Source organism: Lagenorhynchus albirostris, chromosome 13 (genome assembly GCF_949774975.1).
Source record: "Lagenorhynchus albirostris chromosome 13, mLagAlb1.1, whole genome shotgun sequence".
Lineage (NCBI taxonomy): Eukaryota > Metazoa > Chordata > Mammalia > Artiodactyla > Delphinidae > Lagenorhynchus > Lagenorhynchus albirostris.
In genome coordinates this window covers 48619669-48644656 of record NC_083107.1, presented here as the reverse complement: position 1 = coordinate 48644656, position 24988 = coordinate 48619669, and the positions used below count along the sequence as shown (strand labels likewise).

The 24988-nt window shown below is 38.7% G+C and overlaps 1 protein-coding gene across 21 annotated transcripts in view; it reads right to left on the bottom strand.

Annotated features, from left to right (window-relative positions):
* The window catches only part of NRXN1 (neurexin 1), a 1122104-nt gene that overhangs the window by 6948 nt on the left and 1090168 nt on the right, over window positions 1-24988 (bottom strand). For 13 of the 21 annotated variants that reach the window (XM_060170152.1, XM_060170157.1, XM_060170162.1 and 10 more), the window contains one exon: window positions 15989-16076. In XM_060170152.1, the coding sequence (XP_060026135.1) occupies window positions 15989-16076 (88 nt within the window). The remainder of the gene's footprint in view (window positions 1-15988; window positions 16077-24988) is intronic. The other 8 variants (XM_060170168.1, XM_060170155.1, XM_060170153.1 and 5 more) reach the window with 1 other exon arrangement.

The following is a 24988-nucleotide window of genomic DNA, read 5'->3' as shown; positions in this document are numbered from 1 at the left end:
GTCCGGGAAGATCCCACATGCCGCGGAGCGGCTGGGCCCGTGAGCCATGGCCGCTGAGCCTGCGCATCCGGAGCCTGTGCTCCGCAACGGGAGAGGCCACAACAGTGAGAGGCCCGCGTACCACAAAAAAAAAAAAAAAAAAAAAAAAGTCTTTGACCAGTCTTTCTGGTTTTATCATAGATTAAAAGTAATCAATTTAACATTTGTCTCCACCCCAATGAAGAAAAAGAATTGCCTAAAAGGATCCCATCAGACCATAGTTCTGCACTGTGTCTTAATAGATGTGGAAGTTATTATAATTCTAAGCTAGCCTTAAAAATGGTTTCAGATTTATAAGGGAAGATTTGACTTTTCCAGTACCCAATTTTACTAATACTGTGAAAAGAAAATTGGAATTGTAGGCTCCTGTGGTATTTGTGAATTGAGATTAGCACAATTATTTTCCCCATCACCAAAAAAGAAAATGATTATTATTTTCATTTTTGTGTTTCAATACAACATAGGCCAAAAGAAACAATTATGATGTAATCACTCATAAGAATGCACATTTAAGTACCACAGTTGCAGGAAAGCAGGTAGGCAGTGATTTATATGATATGCATTCACTTCAACTCACACTGTGGTTTTCTGAGAGGTGATGAATGACTGAATGCCGAATGTTTCAAATCCTTCCCTGCTCGCCAGCTCCACCCATGCCCTGCACATTTTGATGTTTGCTACTGCAGGTCAAACAAATGGCCTGAAGGAGGTCATGCCTGATACATCTCAACCCCTACCCAATCCATTGGAGATTCAGAAAGGAGATTCAGATAGAACTTGGAAATCAATAAGCCTTTACTACCTGCCTGGCTGCCAGGACTAACATTTTCCTCTGCTACTTTCAAAGCCACCAAGTCACGTGTGTGAAGGGAAATGCAGGGGCCACCGCTGTGGGATTGAGAGGATCATTTTCTTCACCAGATATCTAGGCGTTGCATGAGGAGGGGTGCAAAACACAGACAAATTCATAGTGTGCCTGGAGGGCAGGGAGTACCAACGAGGACAGCTGCTACCTCAGATGGTACCACACGGAACAGAAAAGGCAATGGACAATCACATCACGCGTGACACTGACGACACTGAAAATAAAGAGACAGAAGAACACATCCTCCCTCATCTCTGAGGGAAGCCATAAGATCATGGCTCTGTGTCCACAGCTTAGTCATCTACAAGCTTCACAGACTTTTTACATGGTCATTGTGCCCATAAGGTCTTACCAGAATCCGTGAAATTGTCATGGTGTTTACTAAAGTACCAATGTGACTACTGTTCTCACAGCTCTTCACGGTCTGGCCGCAGCTACCTACTCAAGTTTGTCTTCCATTTCTCTCAAAGAAAGTGACAGTCATAATTTTATTGCCATCTCCCAGTTCCCATACACCAATGTAAGTTCTACCTTCATGCCTGACTCATATGCCCTTTTTTTTCTAGCCTGGCTGAATATTACTTATTTCTCAAGACTTAGCTTAAATGCTCCATCTTTTGTGATGTTTTCGCTCAGAATATTCACTCCTGCTGTCAATCAATTATATGGTGAGCTATAGTTATGTTCCAGGGACTATACTAGGTCCCGGGGGTAGAGGAGTTAACCAAACACGCTTGACGTCTACCCTCATGGACCCTGAAATATAATGAGGGAAAGAGACATACAACAAAAATCACACAGTTAGGCTTAAAGCAATAACCGGAACATGTGTAATGAAGGAAAATGGTAAGTACCATGCAGGAGTAGAACAGAGGTTTCTGATTTAGACTGGGAGTCAGATAGACCTTTCTGAGATTGTAACATTTATGCTGAGATGTGGAAAATCAGTGGAGAGTAGGCCAGTGAAAAGTGGGCAGAAGAATCTTCTAATCAGTAGGAACCGCATGTGGAATGACCTTGAGGAAGATAGGAGTTTGCTTTTCAGGAACTAAACGAATGCCAGAGTGGTGGCAGCATATTGAGTTTTGGGGGAAAGTGAGAAGAAATTTGAAGGTGGACCTGAAACTTACATAGATCACAGACCATGGAATGAAGCCATATATCAAAAGATAATCACATTTGACTCCATAAATAATAACAATTTTACATGGAAAAAGGTGTCACTAACAGAGTGAAAATGCAGAAGAGAAAGGAGAGGAGAAATATCTGTAGTACATGCGACAAACCAAGAGTTAACACCTATACAATCTACAAAGCATGTATCAATTGCTATAGAAAAAGGCAGAAACCCACTAGAAAAATGGACAAAAATAGAGACAAGCAAGTGGAGGATAGAAGATCTACACGGGTGATAAATGTAGGACAAGATGCTCAATTTCACTAGAATGGAAGTCAAAGTAAAATAAGGAGGGTTTTTGTTTTTTTTTTTGGCCAACAATATTGGAGGAATAAAGTAGAATTAAAGAAATAGTGACAATTTGGTTAGAACATCTGCTTGGGAAACAGACAGTTGTGCTGGTGAGAATATGAATTCCTCAATAATTTTTAGAAAGTAATCTAGTAACATCTATCAAAATTTAAAAGGATTAAATTGCAGCTGGCTGATGGGTGGATGTGAGTTCATTATACAATGCCTTCTAATTTATTATATGTTTGAAATTTACAATAGTAAAGTTAAAAAGTACACACATATTTTAATCAAGCAATCTCAGTTTGAGAATATAGTCTAAAGAATTAAATACACCAGCATGCAGATATATAAATACAGGATGCCTGTTATCACATTTCGAGGAGAAAAGAAAAAAGGACAACTTAAATGCTCGTTAACAGGGTTATGGTTGAATAACTTATTCAGCCATAATTGCATAATTTATTGGACACCGTTAATTATGGCACACTTATAGCCTAGAATTTTAACAGAATTAAAAATAGGAATTACAGAAAATTCTGTTGACCTAAAAGATGTCCATAATACATTAGAAAGTAGAAAACCAAATTTAATTCATAGAGTGTGCTTCTATTTTTCTATGGCAAGAGAGAAAAACGACCCTATATTTATATATGTTCCTAGGAACATGGTGAAAGATGCATGCCAAGCTGTTATCATTGGTTAATGAATGGAGATGGGAAAAAAGGAAAAAATAAAATCAAGTAGAAAAAATTAATTTAAAAATTTCAACAAATATGTTTTAAGTCACAACAATTTACCAGGTACCATATAAGGTGTTCATAACAACATACATAAGACAGCCATGGGTTCCACCTTCTTAGAACTTTCAGTATATTTGAAATAAAACAGAAAATATAAGAAAACAAACAGGACAATTTTAAACTTAAAAAGTTCAATAACACAAGAAGGCACAAAAATTGGATGCTAAGAAAATAATGAGGGGGAGGCTTTACACAGGTCATCAGCAAAGGGCAGTCTCAGTAGAAGTTATTTGGAATGAGCCTTAAAGGAGGAGAAGGATCCACACCTTCCAGTGTGAACCCTGGAAAGCCATCAAGGATTTCTCAAGAAGGAAGATATGAGATAGGATGGCCTCAAGCTGGCAAGAACAGAATCAAGAAGACATATGGGAGAACCTGGAGAAAATCCATCTTTATCCCAACCTTCTCTCAACCACATATTACATCAACCATTTTAGTATGGATCCTATACTATTGCGAAACCTTACTTCCATGTTTCATTTCTATTGGGCTGTTTCTTCTCTTCCAGACTAGACTGCTTGTCCTTTGATAGTGTCCTGTGACTCTATTTCTCTTTTCCACCAATTCCCTCACCTCCAAACATCTAATGAAGGCTGAACACATGAGCTGCAAAATGTATGTTTTCTGACTGATTAGAGGAAGAGATTTTTGTAAGTTCATAAATTTTCAGGAGTGGACTGGGGTGGATATAGCCATTAAGAAAATGTCAGAGATCTTTGATTTCAAAGTTTTGAGTAAAGGTAATAAACAAGTGGGTAAAACATTGATGGTAATTACATACATCTTTATAAAATACTTTTACCTCAATACTTTCCTAACTCTCACCTCCTATAACACCTTCAATAAAAGAAGTAAAGATGGTATTTATTTAATTAAGCCAGAAAGCACCTCTCTGCTTAAGTGAATTGGGATCAGTGTGCATCAATGCAAGTATTGTATCTGCATTTACTTTCCCTATGCCTCCAAGTATAGGCTGCTTAATTCCAGTGACTAAGCACTAAGTTATTTAAAGTCCACCAAGTTAGCAGTCTTCAGTTTGATTTGTTTGGGTGCCTTACTTATATTGACCTTATCTGATACCCACAGCACTACAAATAGTTGAGAGCTCATTTGGAGCTCTTTTCTCAAATTCAGCAGAGCAGTTGCAGAAGTTTCTAGGGTATTTTTTATTCCTGTTGCTATTAGAGTGAGGAAGTTGAAAAGGGTCTCATCAGTCAGGTCAAACTTTCCATAACTGTCAAGTAGAAGAAAGGCCATATAGGCAATAATTGAGAAAGTCAGTTTCAAAGCTGGGGAGTGTGGGGATTCTACATGTGCTTTTCATCAAAATGTACCACATTTCAGAAAACGCTAGAGGGGCTATATTTTGAAATGAAGATGATACTCTCCGTTATTGATTTCTACTCAACTAAACTCTTTGATAGCAAAATAGCTTCTTTTTCTGGGAGGGCATTGACTAAAACTCCCAGAAATACATACACCCAGAAGCCACTTTTCTTAAGATGTATTTTACTTTTTTACATATAGAAAAGTTGAACAGTCGCTCTTTACACAAACCAGGGGATTCAGTCCAAGGAATCCTCAAGACTGGAACCAGGAATTTGAAGGGAACCTGGTTTATAGGAAGACAAAGGTGTCACTATGATTATAGCTGGAGTAATGAGGAGTGTGTGTATGTGAGTGTGTGTACATGCGTGTGCGCGTGTGAATATTGCTGCGTTCCTTCCAACTCTCTGACAGAAGTTGCTACAGTCACCTTTATTTTCTCATAATTTATAGGTAAAATCAGGCTTCTGCAGAGCCCCAGGGAAGATTTCATAATACCTTGGGATTAACGTACTTAAATGTACTGCATTATTAAAACCCCCTTTGTTCACTTCCTCCCAAATGGTACACGGATTTACCCTTAGTAGATATAATTTCATGTGACTTAACTGTCCTCTGATGCCCAACACGGCTACTATGCCTTCTGACTCACTGCAAGGCTGAACATTTTTTCTTATTTTATTTAGTTAGCAACTGTTACCTTTATTGAATTATTATTATATGGTAGGCTCTGGGCTGTGCACTTTACACACATTATTTAATTTTTTCCTCATAACAACTCTGTAGTTGTTATCATGACTTTATGGGAAAGGAAACTGAGTCTCAAAGAGGTTATGCTAGGTATGCTTCCCAAGTGGCACAGCCAGAATTCAAGCTCAGGTGTGTCTGTGGCTACTACAGTTTCCTACATTCAACGTGTTGGCACTTATGACTGTAAAACAATTTGTTAGTATTCCCAAATTTTCCCTTCCCTGTAGAACTGAACCCTTTAGGCCTCTCTTCTAAGCAGCTGTCCATTTCCACCTCTTCCAGCCACATTCCACCACACCTCCGGCCATCTAGCTGTCCTTTCCAGTAAAAGGCGTTTGCATTCCCACAGAATCTTAGGCAAGCATAGCAAAGTGGTAAAAAAGAATTTTTTTAGATTCTAGTCCAGGCACTGCCCCTAACTTACTGAGTGACCCTTAGCAATTCATTATCCTCTGCTCACATTCTTTCATCAGAGACATAATGATGATATATTATTTATCTCCCAGAGTCACTGTGAGGATCCCACCAGGTGGATAAATGTGCCACTGCTCTGAGAAGGATAAAGTGCTACGTAAAAAACAACGAGGGGGGCTTCCCTGGTGGCGCAGTGGTTGAGAGTTCGCCTGCCGATGCAGGGGACACGGGTTCGTGCCCCGGTCCGGGAAGATCCCACATGCCGCGGAGCGGCTGGGCCCGTGAGCCATGGCCGCTGAGCCTGCGCGTCCAGAGCCTGTGCTCCGCAACGGGAGAGGCCACAACAGTGAGAGGCCTGTGTACCGCAAAAAAAAAAAAAAAACACAAAACAAAACCCACGAGGGTCCAGTTACATTTCCTGTGTCTTCCACACAAAAGGTATTGAATCGGCAGCCTTCCCAACAATGAGACAACTCTGCGATACGCACAGCACACCGCGTGACCACCACAGACGTTATCTCCAAGGGGATCTCTGTACTCAGGGACTCCCCTTTCATGAATGGAGGCCCTGTCAATTCTGGTGGCAAAACAACCATTTATACTATGAGGCTGTGGTTTCAGGCCATTAATTGTTAAGCTACATGTGGAGCTTGTTTCTGTTTATCTGCGAAACATTCTATCTTTATGGATCTGTGCTCTCTGCCTCCCGTGGTTGGACGGAATTAAATTTCTCCTTCTTTCAGAATTTTATTATGAGATTTTATGTTTTTAGGTATTAAGAAATCAATCATCTAAGACCACTCTTTGGTAATACCTGACAGAAGGGCTTATTATCATGGAAATAACAACTCTTTTGATTAGGTTTTCTTTCTAAAATTGTTAGGTCATTTCTTCTTGGCCTCCTTCCTTCCCTGATCTGGAATTCCATGTTCTACTCTGGATGAAATCCACAGTAGAGTCTCTGTAGCAGAGCTGTATGCTGGGTCCTAGGGGCACTGCCTCTCGCCCAGAGTTTCTGTATAGTGTTTATGTAAGTGCAGGTCATTCTGGGTAACAGGGCAGCATGCGGTTTTCCTGATTTGAAACTGGGTCTCCTCACTTTGGGTGATCACCTTTGTATTCCTGTCATGAAGCTATTGCTGTCTCAGTTTTCTTTTGTTGGGGAAAGTCACATTCTTTTTGGTGAAAGTGCAATAGCTCAGGTGAAAGATGAGACAGCTTCCCCATTGAGCCCATTAGAAGGAGGCATGTCCAGCCAAGAATTGGGAAATATGGAAGAAAAGCCATCCATCATTGGGGTAAGGGGTGTGGCGGCTCTGCCTGGTTAAGTCATGCAGCCCAGAACGTTCCGAATATTTTAGGAGGTAGAGCAAGCAGATTATAATAGCACGCAGGAAAGCGAATCATTCCTTCTCTCAAAAGCTCTGTGGGGCAGCGACCTGCATTGTTTTCCTCCAAAGCTAAGAATAGCAGATGACATGTGCCCTCTTCCCATCCTAGCAACCTACATTCATCCAACTGAAGCACTGCTCTTGTCTTACTAGTTTCATAGTGGCTACTGAGAAAAGTTTGATGCTGCTAGAATTCAGAAAGAGTTTAAAAAGCTTTCTATTGTAGATGCTACAGTGCCAATTACTAACATTTCCCCTTCTTGCCTGTGGCCATAGGTTTATTTCCATTTATAATATGGCTGACTCCTCAGTTAATCTGCTGGTACTACTAATAAAAGCTAAGTCATACCATCAAAGTTTCTAGGTGGCAGACTCAACACTAAGGGCTTTACATGGATTGTCTCTTTCAGCATAACAACATCATGAGTATTTAACATCATTCATGTCATTTTGCAGATGTAAAAGGTCAAGTACACAGAGGTTCAATGTTTTGCTTCTGATGACACAGCAAGTGGCTGAACTGGGATGTGAACTCGGTCTGCTTTCCAAAGTCTGGTCAATGAAATGTAAGATTTTAGTATGCTCAGAGAGGTGGTGACATTTCTCCTTCTCTTTCTACTAATTTTTAAAATTTAATTGATGGCTTCTGGCTGTATTGGCATCTTTAATACATCCTTTTTTTTAACCTGGTAATTTCATAAAGTACTCTTGTCTTTCTTATTACCAATGCCAGGCTTCTTATAATACTGAGGGTGGGTAAGGAGCTACTAATGATGAAAGTGATCTGACCAACAAGTCAGATGACATGAGATGAGACCTGCAGACTAAAGCCTATTGTAGCATTTGCTGGTCTCTGAAGCACGTGAACCAACAAAGAAAGTGTACTGGCTCTTCACGGGGGCAGCATGTGTAGTATTCAGAATATGCTGCTTTACCTCTGATACCATCTGAGGAAATGTAATTAATAAATGCCAAGAAAACTCCACAGGAAACCGATTTCATTATCAGCGCAGATATTGGACACAAATTACAAGAAAACATGGTTTCACTCTTCCTGCATTTCATGTTTCCATAAGAAGTAGACTTACCCTTTATTTTTCTAAAGCTATGCCGCATTTCTTCCTTCAAGGTTGGTGAATACTTCAAAGCACGGCAGTGTATCTCATTGTCTCCTTACAAAGCTCAACAGGACACGTCACGTTTTAGAAAGGCTCTTATGGTATTTTAGCATTTTCTAATAAGGACTTGTGAAAGGTTATTAATGTTTTAAGGCTGGATATATGTAGGCTGCCTAGAAATTTATGGTATACACATGACTGAGTAGATTTTTTCTGTTACTTACTGTAGGACGGTTCTGCATTAGCAGTCATGCACTTTTTGCAAACTTTCTTTTCTTTTTAAATTTTTTTTGACCGCACCGTGTGGCATGTGGGATCTTAGCTCCCCGACCAGGGATCTAACCCATGCCTCCTGAAGTGGAAGAGCGGAGTCTTAACCACTGGACTACCAAGGAAGCCCCTGTGGACTTTCAGGTAAATGCTTAATCTAACTCAGCAAACTCACTTATTTGCTAAGTAATTACTGTAAGTGGCCAAGCACAGTTAGTTTACATGTGTGAATAGAGCCCGCTGTCTCTAACAGCAAAAGGGACTGTACCTATTTTCCACCCAGATCTGGAAGTCTGTCTGCCTTGTGAGGGGCCTCACTACAAGTTAGGATAATGGGTTCACTGGCACAGGATGCTAAGGAACTTCCCCAAGACCAGGAAGAGCTGCAACTCGGACTAGTTCTATCTGACTCCAAAGTTACAATCATAACTAATACTCACTCCCTGCTGCATATCACAATTCTCACAAAATGCTCTTGAAGTTTTTCCAATGTGGGACAATGATTCACTCCATTATATTGTTAAACAAAAATTATCAAATCATAGAAAGGTGAAAATAGTTCACGTTAAGTAAAAATGGCTGTGTTCTGAAAACAAACGGAAACCATCTTTTGTTTGTTATTTTGTTTTCTACTGATCTCCTGGTAGGAACTAATTTTGGTAAAGGAAATCAGTTGCCTGAAAAGGTGGAATTGCCTTCACTGACCAAGACCTTAGGCTTGGGCAAACTTTAGACAGGCTTCTTCCTGCCTCTAGGGCCCTGGCCTCCCTTTCCTTAGAGAATTTACTTTAGAAAACTGGTAAATCCAAATTCCTTCTCTACCTTTGACGTGTAAATATTTTTAAAGCTTCGTTTCAGTGTTATAACCCAGGACTACTTTTCTCAAGGACTTAGGATCCCTCGCTTTGAAATATAACCTTCAAGGAAGACAGCTCCCCATCTTCCAATTTCTGTGGGGAAAATAGGAGCCTACCTTGAGCGGGTACGTGTTACTCCAACTCATAAAGCTACCTTCAGTCTTGATATTTGAAGGAAAGGGTTTATTCTTCCTTTGGGTGAAGCCAGTCAGCCAACACAGAAGGTCTAAGGTCTATGATCCCTCTACCCCAGCTCTTAAAAACTTTCCAGTTTTGGGTTGTTTTGTTTTTCACAGTGAACTGAGCTCGGATTGAATTTTGGGCTCCTTCTACTGCAATCCTCTTGAATAGATCTCCCTTGTCTGTTTAATGTTGTCCAACGTAATTTCTGTTTTGACATTACTGTTCTCAGAAAAACGGGAAAAAGTACAAATGATGTCTAATGTCTTTCTTCCATTTTAACCATACAGCATTTCATTTTTATTCCAGTTGTCTGGAGGATTAATATGGAAAAAAGCAGTTCTTCCACCAGCATGTCACACACTGAAAGCCACCTAGCCCATCAGAGCCCAAACTGCAGATGCCCTGTCCTGCACCTACATGATTAGCTAGGCCCTCGCCGCTGACTCTGGTCTGACCCTGCTCAGGAGATGCTCTAGGTGTTTCCAGAAATGGAGCACTCATTACTGCTGTTTTGTTGGCTGCACCTCAAAACTCCCCACGTTAACAGCGATGTGTTGGCTATTACAGGCTAATTAAACTCGCTTTTGAATAATTACATAATAAGTACCCCCAATTTAAATGTAGCACAAAATTATCTTCTAATCAGGCTCTACAAATATGATCTAATAAGTAATATATTCCTTTAAGTGACTGTGATTAGTTATTTAATTAAAAAATGCACCGAGTTCAATATACATATCTTTATTCCTAATGTGGTTAATGGGATCAGTTCAATAGAAATCCTTTGATCTTTCCTCAAAATAGCACACTGGAAAACCACATGAAATTGCAGAGTAATGGCAGCAAATTTAGCCTAATGAATAGTAATACATGTAATGGACCTTTTGCCATCAAATTTAAATTTATGCCAGCCATGGAAATTATTTAAATGAACATTTAAAAAATTAATCCTATATTTGTGAGGTGCCTGAATTCTAAAAGAACAACATTCTGCATTCCAAGAAATTAAAACCCCACTTTTCCTAAACTAGAGAGCATATTCTCTCTCTCATATTACAAAAAGTAACTTAATCTCTCTGAATCTCCTTAGCTATGAAAATATTTCAGTTTGGCCAAATAATGAAATAGAATACTGTTTACAGAGTACTGAGAACAATGATGAACACAGAACAGATCTTCACTAAATATTAGTTGTTATTGTGATCTATCTTTACTCATGTAACCTGAACCCTGATCAACTGACAGGCAACTAACAGTATTTTTTGAGGGGCTGTACCGATGACCTCATCCTCATTGGTTCAACTAATGTTTAAGAGCTTGCCCCCCAAATGACATTCCTTTCCTTCTCCTATAATTACACCAGTTTTTAAATTATTTAATAGAGCTTTTCTTTTTCTCCTTTGCCAAAGGTTTAACTGATTTGAGAGTGGCCCAATATCCTATTAGCTACCACCTGCCCACACACATACACAAAGAGAACAGACATATTATTCCAAGCATTATACATCTAAGAGGAAACTGTCCTTCCTAAATAGGGCTCCCGGGAAACAAGAAGCTGATCCTGTTCTCTTTGTAACAAATGACAAACTAGTTTTTCATCAGAAGTTCCCACACCAAAGAGGGTCATCATCTCCATTTAGGTCTCAGATATCAACATACGAAACACCTTTTCAAATTTCTTCAGGAGTTTTGAGAAAAGGATCTATTTAGAAGAAGGCCTCAAAATCAAGATGTACTGACATGATTAAGGGTCACTGTGGAACTTCAGCGGTTTGTAGTGTTGCCATTTTGTCAATTTATTAATAAATCAAAGCAGTCTGTCTTACAAAAACTTATGTTCCTGTGAAAAAAGGAGTCTTGGAAAATATGTATATTTATATAATACACATAGTAATAACAGCGAACACTCACGTAGCACTTATCATGAGCAAGGCCTTGTTCTATAACATGCTTTCCATACATTAATTCATTTAATCTAACAACCATGTCTCTAGGCTGAGGGAAAAGCACAGAAGGAGCAAGTGTTTCTGAGAACAAGTGTGAAGGAAAAGTCATCCACTTTGTCACACGTCCAGGCAGCTGAAACCAGGCGTTTTAGGGCAAGGTTGGCCTGTGACCTAGTTACCAATGGCTGCTTCTGATTTCCACCTGTCGACTAAGAGTTGGGGTTCAATTAGACCTCCTGAATTGAACAGCCACCCTCTCATATTCTAAAACACTGTTTATACCAATGTGAAATTGTCATCTGATGCTAACCACACAGGACAGTGTGGCTGGAATCAAGTATAATTGAGTTCCATGTGTTCCCACCCGGGGGGTTGTTCCTGATCTAGTTTCAACATGTACAGCCCCCATCAGGAGGCCTGAGTGGTTTCATCGATTGCCCACCAATGTTCAGCCGGGAAAAGTAACAGCATTATGTAAAAGGGAAAAATATTCCTTTTTATATAACCGAATTAGGAAAAAGAAAAGCCACCATTTATGCTCTACTTTATGCCAGGCATTGCAGTAGACGTCTTACATATATTAGTTTTAATTCTTGTAACCACCTGAAAAACAGGTGATATTTTAATGTCAAAGATAAAGAACCTGTTCCTCAGAAAGAATAGCTGAAAAAGCGTCTGGGGTAGAATGAAAGATGTCCTTTTGTAAAATGGGACTGAAGGTGCAGTTTCTAATTTTTTCTCCCAGAGTTTAACAGAGCAGTGGGTGCACAATAGTTCTCAACACTATTCAGTCAGTGGTGAAACTGACAACCCACCACATATGTAATGTCCCTCTTCGTTAAGAGATCTGGGTGGAATTAAATGGCAATTCAAATTTATCAAGCACTTCATAAAAGGTATTAATTTACTTGTGTTCAAGAAGATGCCAGATTTTTCCTGTTTGATTCATTAATAGCCTTAGGAAAGCACCTAAGTGATAAGCATAGCACATTTTCAGAGAAGAAGAAATCATTTTTGGAAGAGTTTTGGGTCACGGTGATTAGAGAAACTTCATATGTAAATATTCAGGGAGACTGAGAGACATTAGTGTGAAATACACAGAAGATTTGGGCAATCTACCTGTAAAAGTAATTATGCATCTCTTTACAAAAATCTCTGCTTTCACTTGCTTAAGGAGTAGCAAAAGTGTATAGTAGGCATAGCCAGTTCAAAATATTTAACCCAATATATTACTTTCCTAAAAAGTCAGTTTTCCAAAATACAACCTGCTGATATCCACCATAATTTTTATCGAGATATATCTAACAGTATCCAAAGACTAATAACATCAGCGACTGCAATTTTTGATCATGTTATTTTATATTTGTGTTCAAGACACAAAGCAAGTATGAAAAAAGCTATTTAAGAGAACAAGTACATAGTACATTAAGAAACAAAGACCTAGAGGAGGGCTATCCTAGCAGAAAACAATATTCAGATTATAAGAGGATAACAAAAATCGACTCCTCAACTGCAAAAAAAACAGTTGGAAAATAGGAAAAAAAAATCATATGAACTAAGAATTTCACAGGAAGTTGTCACACAGAGCCAATTATGCCGAAAGAGCAACACTGCATGAATTATTAAAGTTGGGCATGAAAAAAAATTATAGGGAATTGGATAGAAAAATCCAATGTAGAAAAGAGATCACGCTTACAGAATGTAATATAGAAAGGGAAACCATTCATGGACTACACTATCAAGATACCATCTAGGGGAGGTAAGATCACAAGAAAAGCCTACAGTGGAAGATGCCATTAAAGCAACAGAATCTGAAGTTTAAGCCTTAAGAGGAATTGACAAATTGAAAACTAGAGAGTAAGGAAAGAAACACTGAGGATGAGGAGTTAAACTAGCCTTGGTACAAGAGTGTTGTAGCTGTCATCACATGGGGTCAGTAGCTGCTGTGTCTTGTATATCAGACAGCAGACTTTGGGGCTGTGGAACAAAATTAAAATTCATGCACAAGTCTTGTGTGGAACAACGCAAACAGAGTTCCTGCTTCACGGAGCTGTTCTTCTTGCGTGGCGGGGATGCAAGCTATATGTTAATAAACAAGTAACAAATAGAAAAGTAAACACGATTCTTTCAGATAAGCGATAAATTAGTAAAGAGAAGAGGCAGAAAGGATATCTGGAGTGTGGTTATTAACAAGCTGCTCCTCACTTTCCATGGTGTTATAATATTTAACAAAGTCAGGTGACTAAAGAGAGGAGGATGTCAAAATGGTAAAAAAAAAAAAAAAAAAGTAATCTTTCTCTTTCTTTCTCTCCTCTTTCCCCACCCACACCATCCTGTGCTTAGGGCCGGCATCCTCAGAGAAAGGGAGAGACAGTAAACTAGTCTATAAGGAATGGTTAGTAAGACCTAGAAGCAATGGCTAGAAGAACTGGATCATTTAACTGTGCTCAAGAAGGAAAAAAAAGTGACAATTTTAAGTGCAATTAGACTTCTTACACTGGAGTTCCTAGGTACTCAAAGTGAGGACTCTATGTAAAGAGGACGATAGCCTCCACTCAAACAGCAAAAGAAGGATTCAGCCCAGAGGAAAACCAGCCAGTACTATAATTAGTAAGAACCTATATTGTTTTCAGCATTGTGTTAATAGAGTGGAAAAAACTGAAAAAGTATCAACTGTTCTCAATGTTAACTGGGAAAACAAAAGCAAATGTAAATACAAATATAGACACACACACATATCAATGTATAACAAACACCAGACTCCATTTATGAATGATCCATGCTGGAAGATCTTAGAGAAGCTACGAAAGAGACAGTCATGGTTGGGCATGTGAGAATAGGAGAAATGGGGAAAGGAGAAATTTGAGGGAGGGAGAAGGCAAATAGATGGACTGATGTCATGGACAAAAAAGCAGTAACTTTTTTTTTTTTTTCCTTTTTGACTAACACAGAGAGAATGAGAATACCGATGAAAACAAAAGCAGGATTTTGACAGGATGGTATCATGAAGGGACCACATCTGTCTAGACAACCAAAAGGGAATGGTGTAGAGATCAAGAAACTGGAGGAATTGAATGCATGATCATCAGATTGTATCAGATCACCTTCTAATAACTGTGTATGAAAGATGGCTCTGGAGGCTGAGAATTTTGATATGTGGGATGGAGGTGAGAGAAAGAAACACGAGAAGACAACCAGAATGGACCTCCCAAACCTTCTCCTGCTGAGAGATGACAGCTGAGCTTCTGCTCCTCACTGGCACTCAGTAGCTGCTCGCAGTGCTGAGAGTAAGTTGCTATAATCAGTGGGGGGACAGGGGTGGAAGTGCTATTCAAAAGGAGATGTAAGATATGCATCCTGAACCATTTTTTATCCAAATATCAGAACAAGTAGATTAGAATGATATTCTTCACAAGAATCCCAGATTAGTTATTTTACCGTGACATGAAGTTCTCCTGTGGTTATAGGTGACATCTACAGAGGTCATGAGTTATCCAATAGTGGTTAGTGCATATCTACCTCAATGGTTTTGTTAACCTAAACAAGACAATTATTGAATTTTAAGAAACACTGCTTACAAAGGAAACTAATGGAAATGACCCTAATCCTTGGTATTACGAATATTTGGAATCAAACCCAGGCTCTGATCCATTCATTTTCAGGGTCCACAGCCACTGCTTGATGGTACAGGGCTGCAGGAAAGCAGTACTGATGTGTTAGTCACACCGTATCACAAAGAAGGAGAAGAAACTATGCACCACCTACAGTTAAAACACATCAACTTGCATTTTAGGGAGACACTGGAAGACTCAACCATTTCTCTATTAAATGAATCAAGGACTGACTGTACCTGCTGTTTGTTTTACTATTGCCATAATACTCTCACTTCTGAAATTCAGAAATTTACCACTTAAGATAATTTGCTGGCAGAGCGAGTGGTGGGGACTTTTTGTGAGTAGAAAGGTCAAAGAATTTTCCAAAATGCAATGCAATTTTTAATTTTATTATGGGTGACCCAAGAAAGATCCCCGTGTATGGTTATACTGAAAATTATATAATGAGCTAATGGAATGTGAACAGTAAGGTACCAGCCTTGTGTGCTGTCCCCCACTGCTTTTTCTGGACTACATCATCTTGGTGGGTTTTGTTTTAAAAATTATTTTTTTAATAAATGTGGGGAAATGCACCCACGTAAAAAGTGAGAGCTCTTGGGCTTCCCTGCTAGCGCGGTGGTTGAGAGTCCGCCTGTCGATGCAGGGGACGCGGGTTCGTGCCCCGGTCCAGGAAGATCCCACATGCCGCGGAGCGGCTGGGCCCGTAAGCCATGGCTGCTGAGCCTGCGCGTCCGGAGCCTGTGCTCCGCAATGGGAGAGGCCACAGCAGTGAGAGGCCCTCGTACCACACACACACAAAAAATCCCTAAGAGCTCTTATCCCACAATGAGGCATTTTTTCATAGGGTGGACTTCTAGACAAAAATGCAAAGATCTTCTAGGGACTATAGCATGCAACAAAGATTCACAGTAAAGTAAAGAAAGTAAGAAAAAAAGTCGACTAACCTAACCCACCTGAGCTCGGCTCACAGGGGTCAATGTCCTCGTCATCGCTGGGACACTCCGCTGAGGCCACAAGGATGTCATCTGTGGTCTGTAAAGGAAACAAATTCGGTAGATTAATTTAAAGGGACCTAATAGATCTTTTCATCTTGTCTCGTGGACTAGTAAAACACCACCTGACAGATCGAGAAACCAACTTCAATTATTTCCCTTCCCGAGGACACAGAGCTTACATTTTTCAACTTAGTTTAGATCCCTCATGGAAGAATTGGCATATTTGTGAAAACTTGATTCTAGCTTATTTTCCACGAGGATATGGAAATGGTGGTAGCCAACTTGCACAAACCCATCCATTTAACTGCCCAGGGAAGCTGCACACAGGAGCAGACAGAGGTTTAAAACAGCCTGGCAGAAACGATGATGTGAAATTTATTACCGCCCTGGAGCGCTGCAAGGTTTGCATCAGTACTTGTGCTTGGCTTCCTAAAAGCAGAACAACTATATAACCTTTTATATTCATGACCAGGTAGAATTTGATGTATCTTTGAGATACAGCTTGTCTTTATTAGGAAACACAGATTAAAGAGAATATCTTTCACTGATGCAAAAAGGGAAGCAAATATAGTCCATTGAAGGTACTTTTTAAAATTTGTGTTGAGCTTTCACACTCATTACGAAGTTCTCATCTTTGTCATATTCAGAGAGCAGGTATTGTTTCCCCATTGTCCTTTCCATCATTAAGGTTTTAGAATAAATGAAGAGTGTATTGGGGAGATGATATTTTACAGCAAATAGGATAGAGGTGACAGTTTTCTTTCTGACATTCTAGTTGCTTCACTGCACTTACAGCAAAGAAGACAACCATCACTGTAATAAAAAGCAGAGTGTGTGAAACCTAGCAGTTAGCCACATCATCAACATGTTTACAAGCATCAAAGGTTGTTCTTTACTGCCGCTTATAAGCAGCAATAAACTCAGCACAGATATTGCATGGAAACTGTGAAGGTTTGCATCAGATTTGGCTAATGCTAAGGAAATACAGAGAGAATTCAAGGTACAAGAAGGAAAATATCTCATTACATCGGCTAAGGATTAAGGAGATTATAATTGTCTAGATGATACTCAGAACTGCAACACGGATGAAGTCCTTATTTAAAAGTAGAATTACAATAATAAAGGTCTTAAATTAAAGAAAAATCAGATATATGATATACTTTTATTAAGGGAGTGTCTAATAGTCAGAGGGTAGAGTATAAATATATAAATGTTAAGAGAATTGCGCTATTTTAAAAGTGGAGACAAGGGATGATGCACATTTGTGGCAAAATTAGGCTCAAAAATGTTTCAAGTACAAGGTCTTTAATTAATCAAGAATAAAGAATTTGTCCAGATGCTAGTGCTTCAAAATATAACTTTAAATAAATGCAAGCATTTAATAGTATTTTGAGATGGTTTCATGCTATTCTGCTCTTAATTCCTCTAACACAGTTGGGAGACTGAATTAATTTATTTTGCTGCTGTCATTTTAAAAGAAGTTCCAATACCAGTTTTCCTGGAATTGTAACTGTTAATGCCAGTGATAGCCACTAGCAATTGGTGTGATAGTCACGTAGGTATCGTTCAGTACAGTGAGCTTTAAAAGGCAAGAATCCATCCTCCTTCTGGCATGAGCACAACTTGCAGGATAACATCCAAACTGACTTGATAATAACAAGTTATTGGATTATGAGGTCTGGCATGTCAATTGTTCCAATTCGCCCCAGAGCTGATAATCTGTTTTTTAAAAGCCAACTTCAAGTGGAAAGCTACCTTTTTGTGAAAACCACAGTGCATATTTTTAAAAATTAATTTCATGGTTCCAAGAGAATTTTTCATTTTCCTTGAGGAATTTTTGTTCTTGGTGGAGGGGGGGAGGAGGATGTGGATAAGTTCTTTCATCTAGCTCTTCTCACCCTGGCCGTGATGTTGCCCCCTCTCCCCTCCTCCACCTGGGAAGACATCTGGCAATGTCTGGAGATATTTTAGTTGTCTCGGCTGGGTTGAGGTGGGAGTGGGTGAGCTCCTATTGGCGTCTAAAGAGTGGACACCACGGATGCTGGTAAAAAATCCTAAAACGTATGTGGCAGCCTTCCCACAACAAAGAATGATCTGACCCAAACGACAATAGTACAGAAGTTGAGAAACTCTGCTCTAAAAGCTTAAAAACTGTTCTGTACCTTGTTTTTCTCATCTGAAAAAAATGGAGAGCATAGTCACTGTTGTTGTAAAGATTAACTTAGTACATGAAAAGTACCTAGAATAGGACCACCTTTTAAATATTTATAAAAGTTGTGATATCACCAACATTATTGTTGTTTCACGAATGGAACACCAATTTAATATTTTTGCACTATATTTATAAGTAATATAATTTTAGACATTAAACTGGAAGTTGTACATGTGAATTATTCTTAACTTTAGATCTCATGTTAGCTTTTATATCAAAATACAGTAGCTCTATTGGTACTTGGTTGAACTAAGTTTCCATCTTTTGCTGCCTAGGTTCAAATTCTGAATGAGAAGTCAAACATCGAATATAAATAATAAAGGTTGCTTCCTAAAAGAAATTCACGGACTAGAAATGTGTAGCTCAGTGTAGTGTTTCATGCAGACTAAGTTATTTAGGCTGCAAAGTTAAATTTTGTTTTAAAAGTTGACCTAATATTTAAATTCAACAGCCTTTCCAAACAATTCCACAGCAAACAGAAAGTGTTAGAGAATGTTCTCAGTGTCATCTTCCACAAAACACAGTTCCTAAAATAACAAAAGATGTCATACAATAGACAGTACCTCCTATAGCCTTTTACAGTAGGAAAAATATCACTGTGCAAATTCGACCCTATTGTACAACTATATTTTAGTTTTTAATGCACTTTTCCTGATAAAATGAATACACATTGTTTTCATATTTTTCTCTCAGAAATTAAAATCCAGTTTATTATTGGATTGATTTCAGAGGCTAAATTAACCAAACAATTTTCTAGCCAAAGCTGTGTAATTTAAATTTAATTCACCGTGTTTGGAACTGCCTCCCTATGACACGCTGTTGAAGAAACTCAAATATGTCACATTAATCAATTCTGTTCTTCAGTATACTTTTCTCTGATGTTTATAACCTTTTTCAGAAAAGAGACGGCCTTCTGAAGGAGACAGAATAGTGATGGAGCAAAAGCATTAGCTTTACATAACCGTCCATTTAGATGAGGGTCCCTAACTGTGCATTCAACCACTCACAGGTCAAAGTGCATGCTGATCGTCCCTAATTCAGAGTGGTGTGGACATTTTCATGGCAAACATCTGTTCTTGTTCAGAATGTCTACTGAAACTACTTAGGTCTCCTTACCTTTAGGGGTAAAAAATGATTTGCACACAATTCAGGAAATAAAGGCACTGAAACTTAATTCACATGTCATATGGATAAACACCAACTTGTATAGGGTAGGAAAATTTAATCAGAATGGGGGAGAAAGGACGTCCTTAATGTACAGTAAGAAGTTAGACCAGTTTTTTTTTAATGTCCAGGGTTATTAGGCAGAGACCACTTGGTGGGTTAGAAAGTAGAGAAACACTGATGTATTTTTGTTCTTTGTATTTCTGCTCTACAGAGAGCCTTTTTCCCCACCACCACCTTTAATGGTAGAATTTGCTGCATATTCACTTCTTTGAATATAGAACAATTGCATATCTATGTGCTAAAAAGACAGGATGAGAGGATGGATAAACTTAGTCTGTAATATTATATCCTTGCTAAGACTAGCATTCCTAGACCTTACTCCTCATGGTAAACAGCTTTGCTGAAGACGGGTAAATTCTGATGAAAAGACCCACAAGAAAACTCTACCAGCAAAAATCTGCTTTGTGAGAAAAAGAACATATTCCAACTGTGCAAAAGGATGTCCATTATGAATTTGATGCCCACAAAGAAATTCTTGATTTACTCTAAAATTTCGATTGAAACTTTGTTTCTAAACTGCGACAGTCTATCCAGCTATACATCCAAATACAATGTAAAAAAAAAAATAATTGTCTCTGGCTTCCCTGGTGGCGCAGTGGTTGAGAGTCCACCTGCTGATGCAGGGGACACGGGTTCGTGCCCCGGTCCGGGAAGATCCCACATGCCGCGGAGCGGCTGGGTCCGTGAGCCATGGCTGCTGAGCCTGCGCGTCTGGAGCCTGTGTTCCGCAACGGGAGAGGCCACAACAGTGAGAGGCCTGCGTACGGCAAAAAAAAAAAAAAAAAAAAAAAAAAAAAAAATGTCTCAAGCAATGGTGCTCACTCCTGCAACAGTATTTAGCCTAATCTCTCACTGCTGTGATGGACATTTATACTGAGCTGATTGAGACAACTGATGGACTGCGTATGGTGCTAGCTGACAGGTGATATGTTTGGCTAATTGACGGACACTTGTTCTGATACTTTTGTCTACATGAAGCTGCTCTGGAAGAGAGAGCACATTGACGTCTGCCTTTCACGACACTGAATCTGATAGTCTTCCTTATCAGATTTATTGCTAGATGTGTTTTCTTGAAAAAAGAAAAATACCAGGATTCACAATTAGTCACACAAATTCCTCAAGCTAGGTCTGAACCATTGCACTGATAACTTATGGGGCAAGAAGTTTCTAGGAGGTGGGGAAGTCACAATTTTCACCAAAAGGAAAAACTGCAAAAAAATAACCCAATTGTAATACATATATAGAATTCCCCAACAGTGGGTCAATTTGATCAAATCAAATCACTAAACAAATACATCAAATTGGTAATTTTAGTTAATCCTATTAAAAATGTAGAAGGAACTTAGAGACTTTGCATAGATTCCATGGTAGTTTCCATTGTCTCAGTGAAGCTTTTGGTTCTTATTTGTCATTTGTTTCTCTGAGTAAGCAGATGCCACATAAAGATATCAGTCCCATGCTCACTAATCTAATAAAAATAAAAATAATAAACTGAGATCCAATACATGAAGCATGAATTTTAGCTCCAGCACATGAGTAACAAAGAATACGAAGATCAATTAGTCACCAACAAATCAGTCACTCATCTATCCATAGCATTTTCTGGTGGGCACAAAATATGGTCACTACCTAACAAGGCACAAATCGTGATTCCTACCTGCAAATAACTTATTGTGCCCATTCTATTCTAAAGCAGAAGAACAAATCACTCATTAATACAAATAACAAAATCAATTCTAATAGCTTATTTTGATTGAAATTTAACAGTGCTCCCATATCTACTACTTCATTAAATATTCACCAACGACACACTTATGCAGAATGCAGGTGGAGGTGCTATTATTCTGAGTGTTACAGTTAAGTGCCTGCTCAAAAAAAATACCCATTTGTACACTCATTTACCCAATCTGAATGTTTGAACGTTGGCATTCATGAATATTTAGGGCAAAACTGAAATATCCCTGAAAACGGCCAGCTTTCACATTTCTTTAATGTTTTTTTCCCCCTCAATTGATGCCTTAGGTTATTACAAAAAGTGACCAGAAATCAGCTGTCTGCTTGGAAAAAGACAGACTTGAAAGCCATTCAATTTTCTTCAGAATTTTACTAACTGTTTAAAACGTATGCAGTGGTTTCAGAACAGTGCAAGTGAGTTGGATAGAAAAACTCACCATGTAAAGAGGTCATAAATATCTTACTCATTCTAACATGCATTTTCATATGCATTTGATAGTGGTCATCCTAACAGGAAAAAACTCTAAGGGGAAGATAGGGATATGGAAATAATGCCACAGAAAAAGGAAATCATGAGAGGAAGAAATGAACTGAATTCCTGCTTAATGAAACAAAACCATATTTTTGCAAAGTTATGCAAAAGAGTAAACCTGCAAAATAAAAACCTGGTGTCAGGAAGCTTGAAATTAAATTTATCTTTTTAAAAAAAGATAAATTCTTATCTTTCTTTGAGCTACTAATGACCTCTATGCTCATACCGCATTTCCATTTTTAGCCAAAGCAAATAGGAGAGCTGGCCAAAGAAAAAGCTAAAGTGAAGTTTAAATTTTCAGGGAGGATTTGGAATATCTATTCTCTTGGATTCTCATGAATTAGAACTTGGGAGTGTTTAAGACCTCCAAAGAATGCTGGTAGTGATGTGGAGATGCTGAAAGGGAAACTAGAATCTGCATGTGATTGGATGTGTTCCCTCTCTGTTTGCTTTGTTTTTGAACAAAGCCCTTTCTGAAATGGGTTCGGCCATTTCCAAATTAAATAAATACTGACAGATGTTTACAATGCAAATCTAGGCTTCTAGCTGTGTCAATATGAATCTTTAGTCTAACTATTGTGACTGAATGGACTAATTAGTCACACAGGTTGAACTGAAAATCCTTATTGGTAATGAGGCCAAAACATTTTATAATTGCAAAATGCCAACGATGGATAGTTTCAACAACATGTCTCCAAGATCCAAGTTTTCATTGTTCGCATCTAACATATTAGGAAATGGAATCATGTTTTAGTCAAGCAGTCATATATCTTCTTGTACTGAGCCAGACACTAGTGATCATTAGTCTAAGGTCTTTATTTTACATATCAGGAAACTGAAGCTAGAAATTTAAGTGTTTATGCTTGACCACAATTATACTGCTAATTAATGGCAAAGCTATGAGATTATCCCGACCTCCAATAGACTGTGATTGTCTCTCATCCCGGGTGACTTCTATCCATCCATCCATCACTCACCCAGCCATCCTCCCATTCATCCATCCATCCATCCCAAACCATTTTGTTCTTTAAAGGATTTCATGTGATTATAAAGATACACAATTAAATAGATTTAAAATAAGTTAAAAGGTGGCAAAGGAGAGTACTGGCTTTTATATAAGTAACCACTAAAATTATCATGAAGAAAACATACACAGATATCAGGAGACATATCCACAGACAGCTGTTGTACCACTTGATATGGCAGCACATTAAGTTGCACTAAAAATGGAACAAAATGAATGCTAGAGTTTAATTTTTTACTCCAGTTACAAAAAGTCAAACACTGACAGAACTGCAGTTACTTTGAAATGAAGTAAACCCAGAAAGTTATTTATTTACGTGTGGTAATCTCTTCTTAACTTATTTTTTTTAAAGACCTTAAACATCTTGTCTCTCATCTCTGCACATAAATGCATAACTAAATTCTTGGGGACAGAAAGAAAATGTAGATTATTGAATCTTTTCCTATTTTTCCCCTTGACTTAGAACAGTGCAGGTCACGCTGGCTACAAAATTAACTCAATGAACTCTTTTTGTCTCTCTTCTCATTAATCCACTGATGAAAACTTCCAAGGTCTCTCTTATTAACTTCTGTTTTCACAACGTAAGTGCTAATGAGGTATTTAGCTTTGTCTCTCTCACACAACCATCATTAGGGTTTTGTCAAATTATCTTAATACATCTTGGGGATACGTAAGTGGAGGTGACCATTAATTAATAATACTGTTGTTTCTCCAGGTACAGCCTAGACATCCATTCATTGACCGGAAGGAGCCACAGGCAGCTAGTTATCCAGAACACTTCTTTTCTACTGGGCAGGACCATGACCAATGTCCCCGTGATAGAGCTTCAACTTGGAGATATGTGAGAACTTCCATCCCACACAATGCTTGCAGGCTGGGACAACAAGAATTAGGGATGCGGTTGGAAATGATGTTGATGAAGTTGACAGACAGTTGGTTTCCTGATTTTTTTTTGGACCCATTTGTTGAATATATGCAAGGTTCTATACCAGCATCTTGCCAATATCTGAGCAGCACCGCTATGAGTGTTTCTATCAAGGAGTGATTGAGAGTAAATGTGATCTCGCTTAAATGTTATAATGCTATTTTGTTCATGCACTAAGAGATCCAATCCTTGCTGGTTATAGTTAAACTGGAACTCCAAGCTTTCACGTCTATTTCATTCCTTATGTTGAGTACTTTGGTTCCTTAATACATATTTGGAACGTTGTACTGTTGAACCACTTCAGTTTAATTTGCTACATGCTTATCAATAATGGAAAATATATATCAAGTCTCAATCTGGATCTCATAAGTAATATGTATCATCTTGAAATGATTTCTCTGTTCTCAACAGTACATAAGAATAGATATACTATATAGGCAAATATATATACTATGCATGCATATATATACTATATATGTGACTAAATTATATATATAATCATTTGTATATGACAAAATAACTTCTCTATCTCATAGGGATATTATGGGGATCCATTTTTTTAAATTAATGTTTTTTTAAAACTCTTTTTAATTAATTAATTAATTAATTTTTATTTTTGGCTGCGTTGGGTCTTCATTCCTGCATGTGGGCTTTCTTTAGTTGCGGAGAGCCGGGGCTACTCTTCATTGCAGTGCGCACGCTTCTCACTGCAGTGGCCTCTCTTGTTGCGGAGCATGGGCTCTAGGCCCGCGGGTTTCAGCAGCCGTGGCACATGGGCTCAAGCAGCTGTGGCTCTCGGGCTCCAGAGCGCAGGCTCAGCAGTTGTGGCGCACGGGCCTAGTTGCTCCGTGTCATGTGGGATCTTCCTGGACCAGAAATCGAACCTGTGTCCCCTGCATTGGCAGGCGGATTCCCAACCACTGTGCCACCAGGGAAGTCCCCGGGGATCCATTTTGATATGTGCGAAAGCACTCTGTAAATATGTAAGTCCTCACGCAGCAATGTTTATATGTTATTATTACAACTAATACAGAATTAGTTTTGCTCCTCGCATGACAATATGAAGAACACTTCTGGGGAGTGCTTAAAGAGGGCAGCCAAAAATCCACTCAACTGAATATATTTCATTTTTATGTCTTGAAATCCTCTTGTCCCCTCAGTTGAATAGGATCTGTATCTCTCACTTCAGTTGGCCCCTCACATAAATGTTGCTATTCTTGGGAAGATCTCTTTTACATCAGAATATGATTCACTTCAGCATTGCTTATTGAGTGTCCATGTTTCAGTCTCACTGG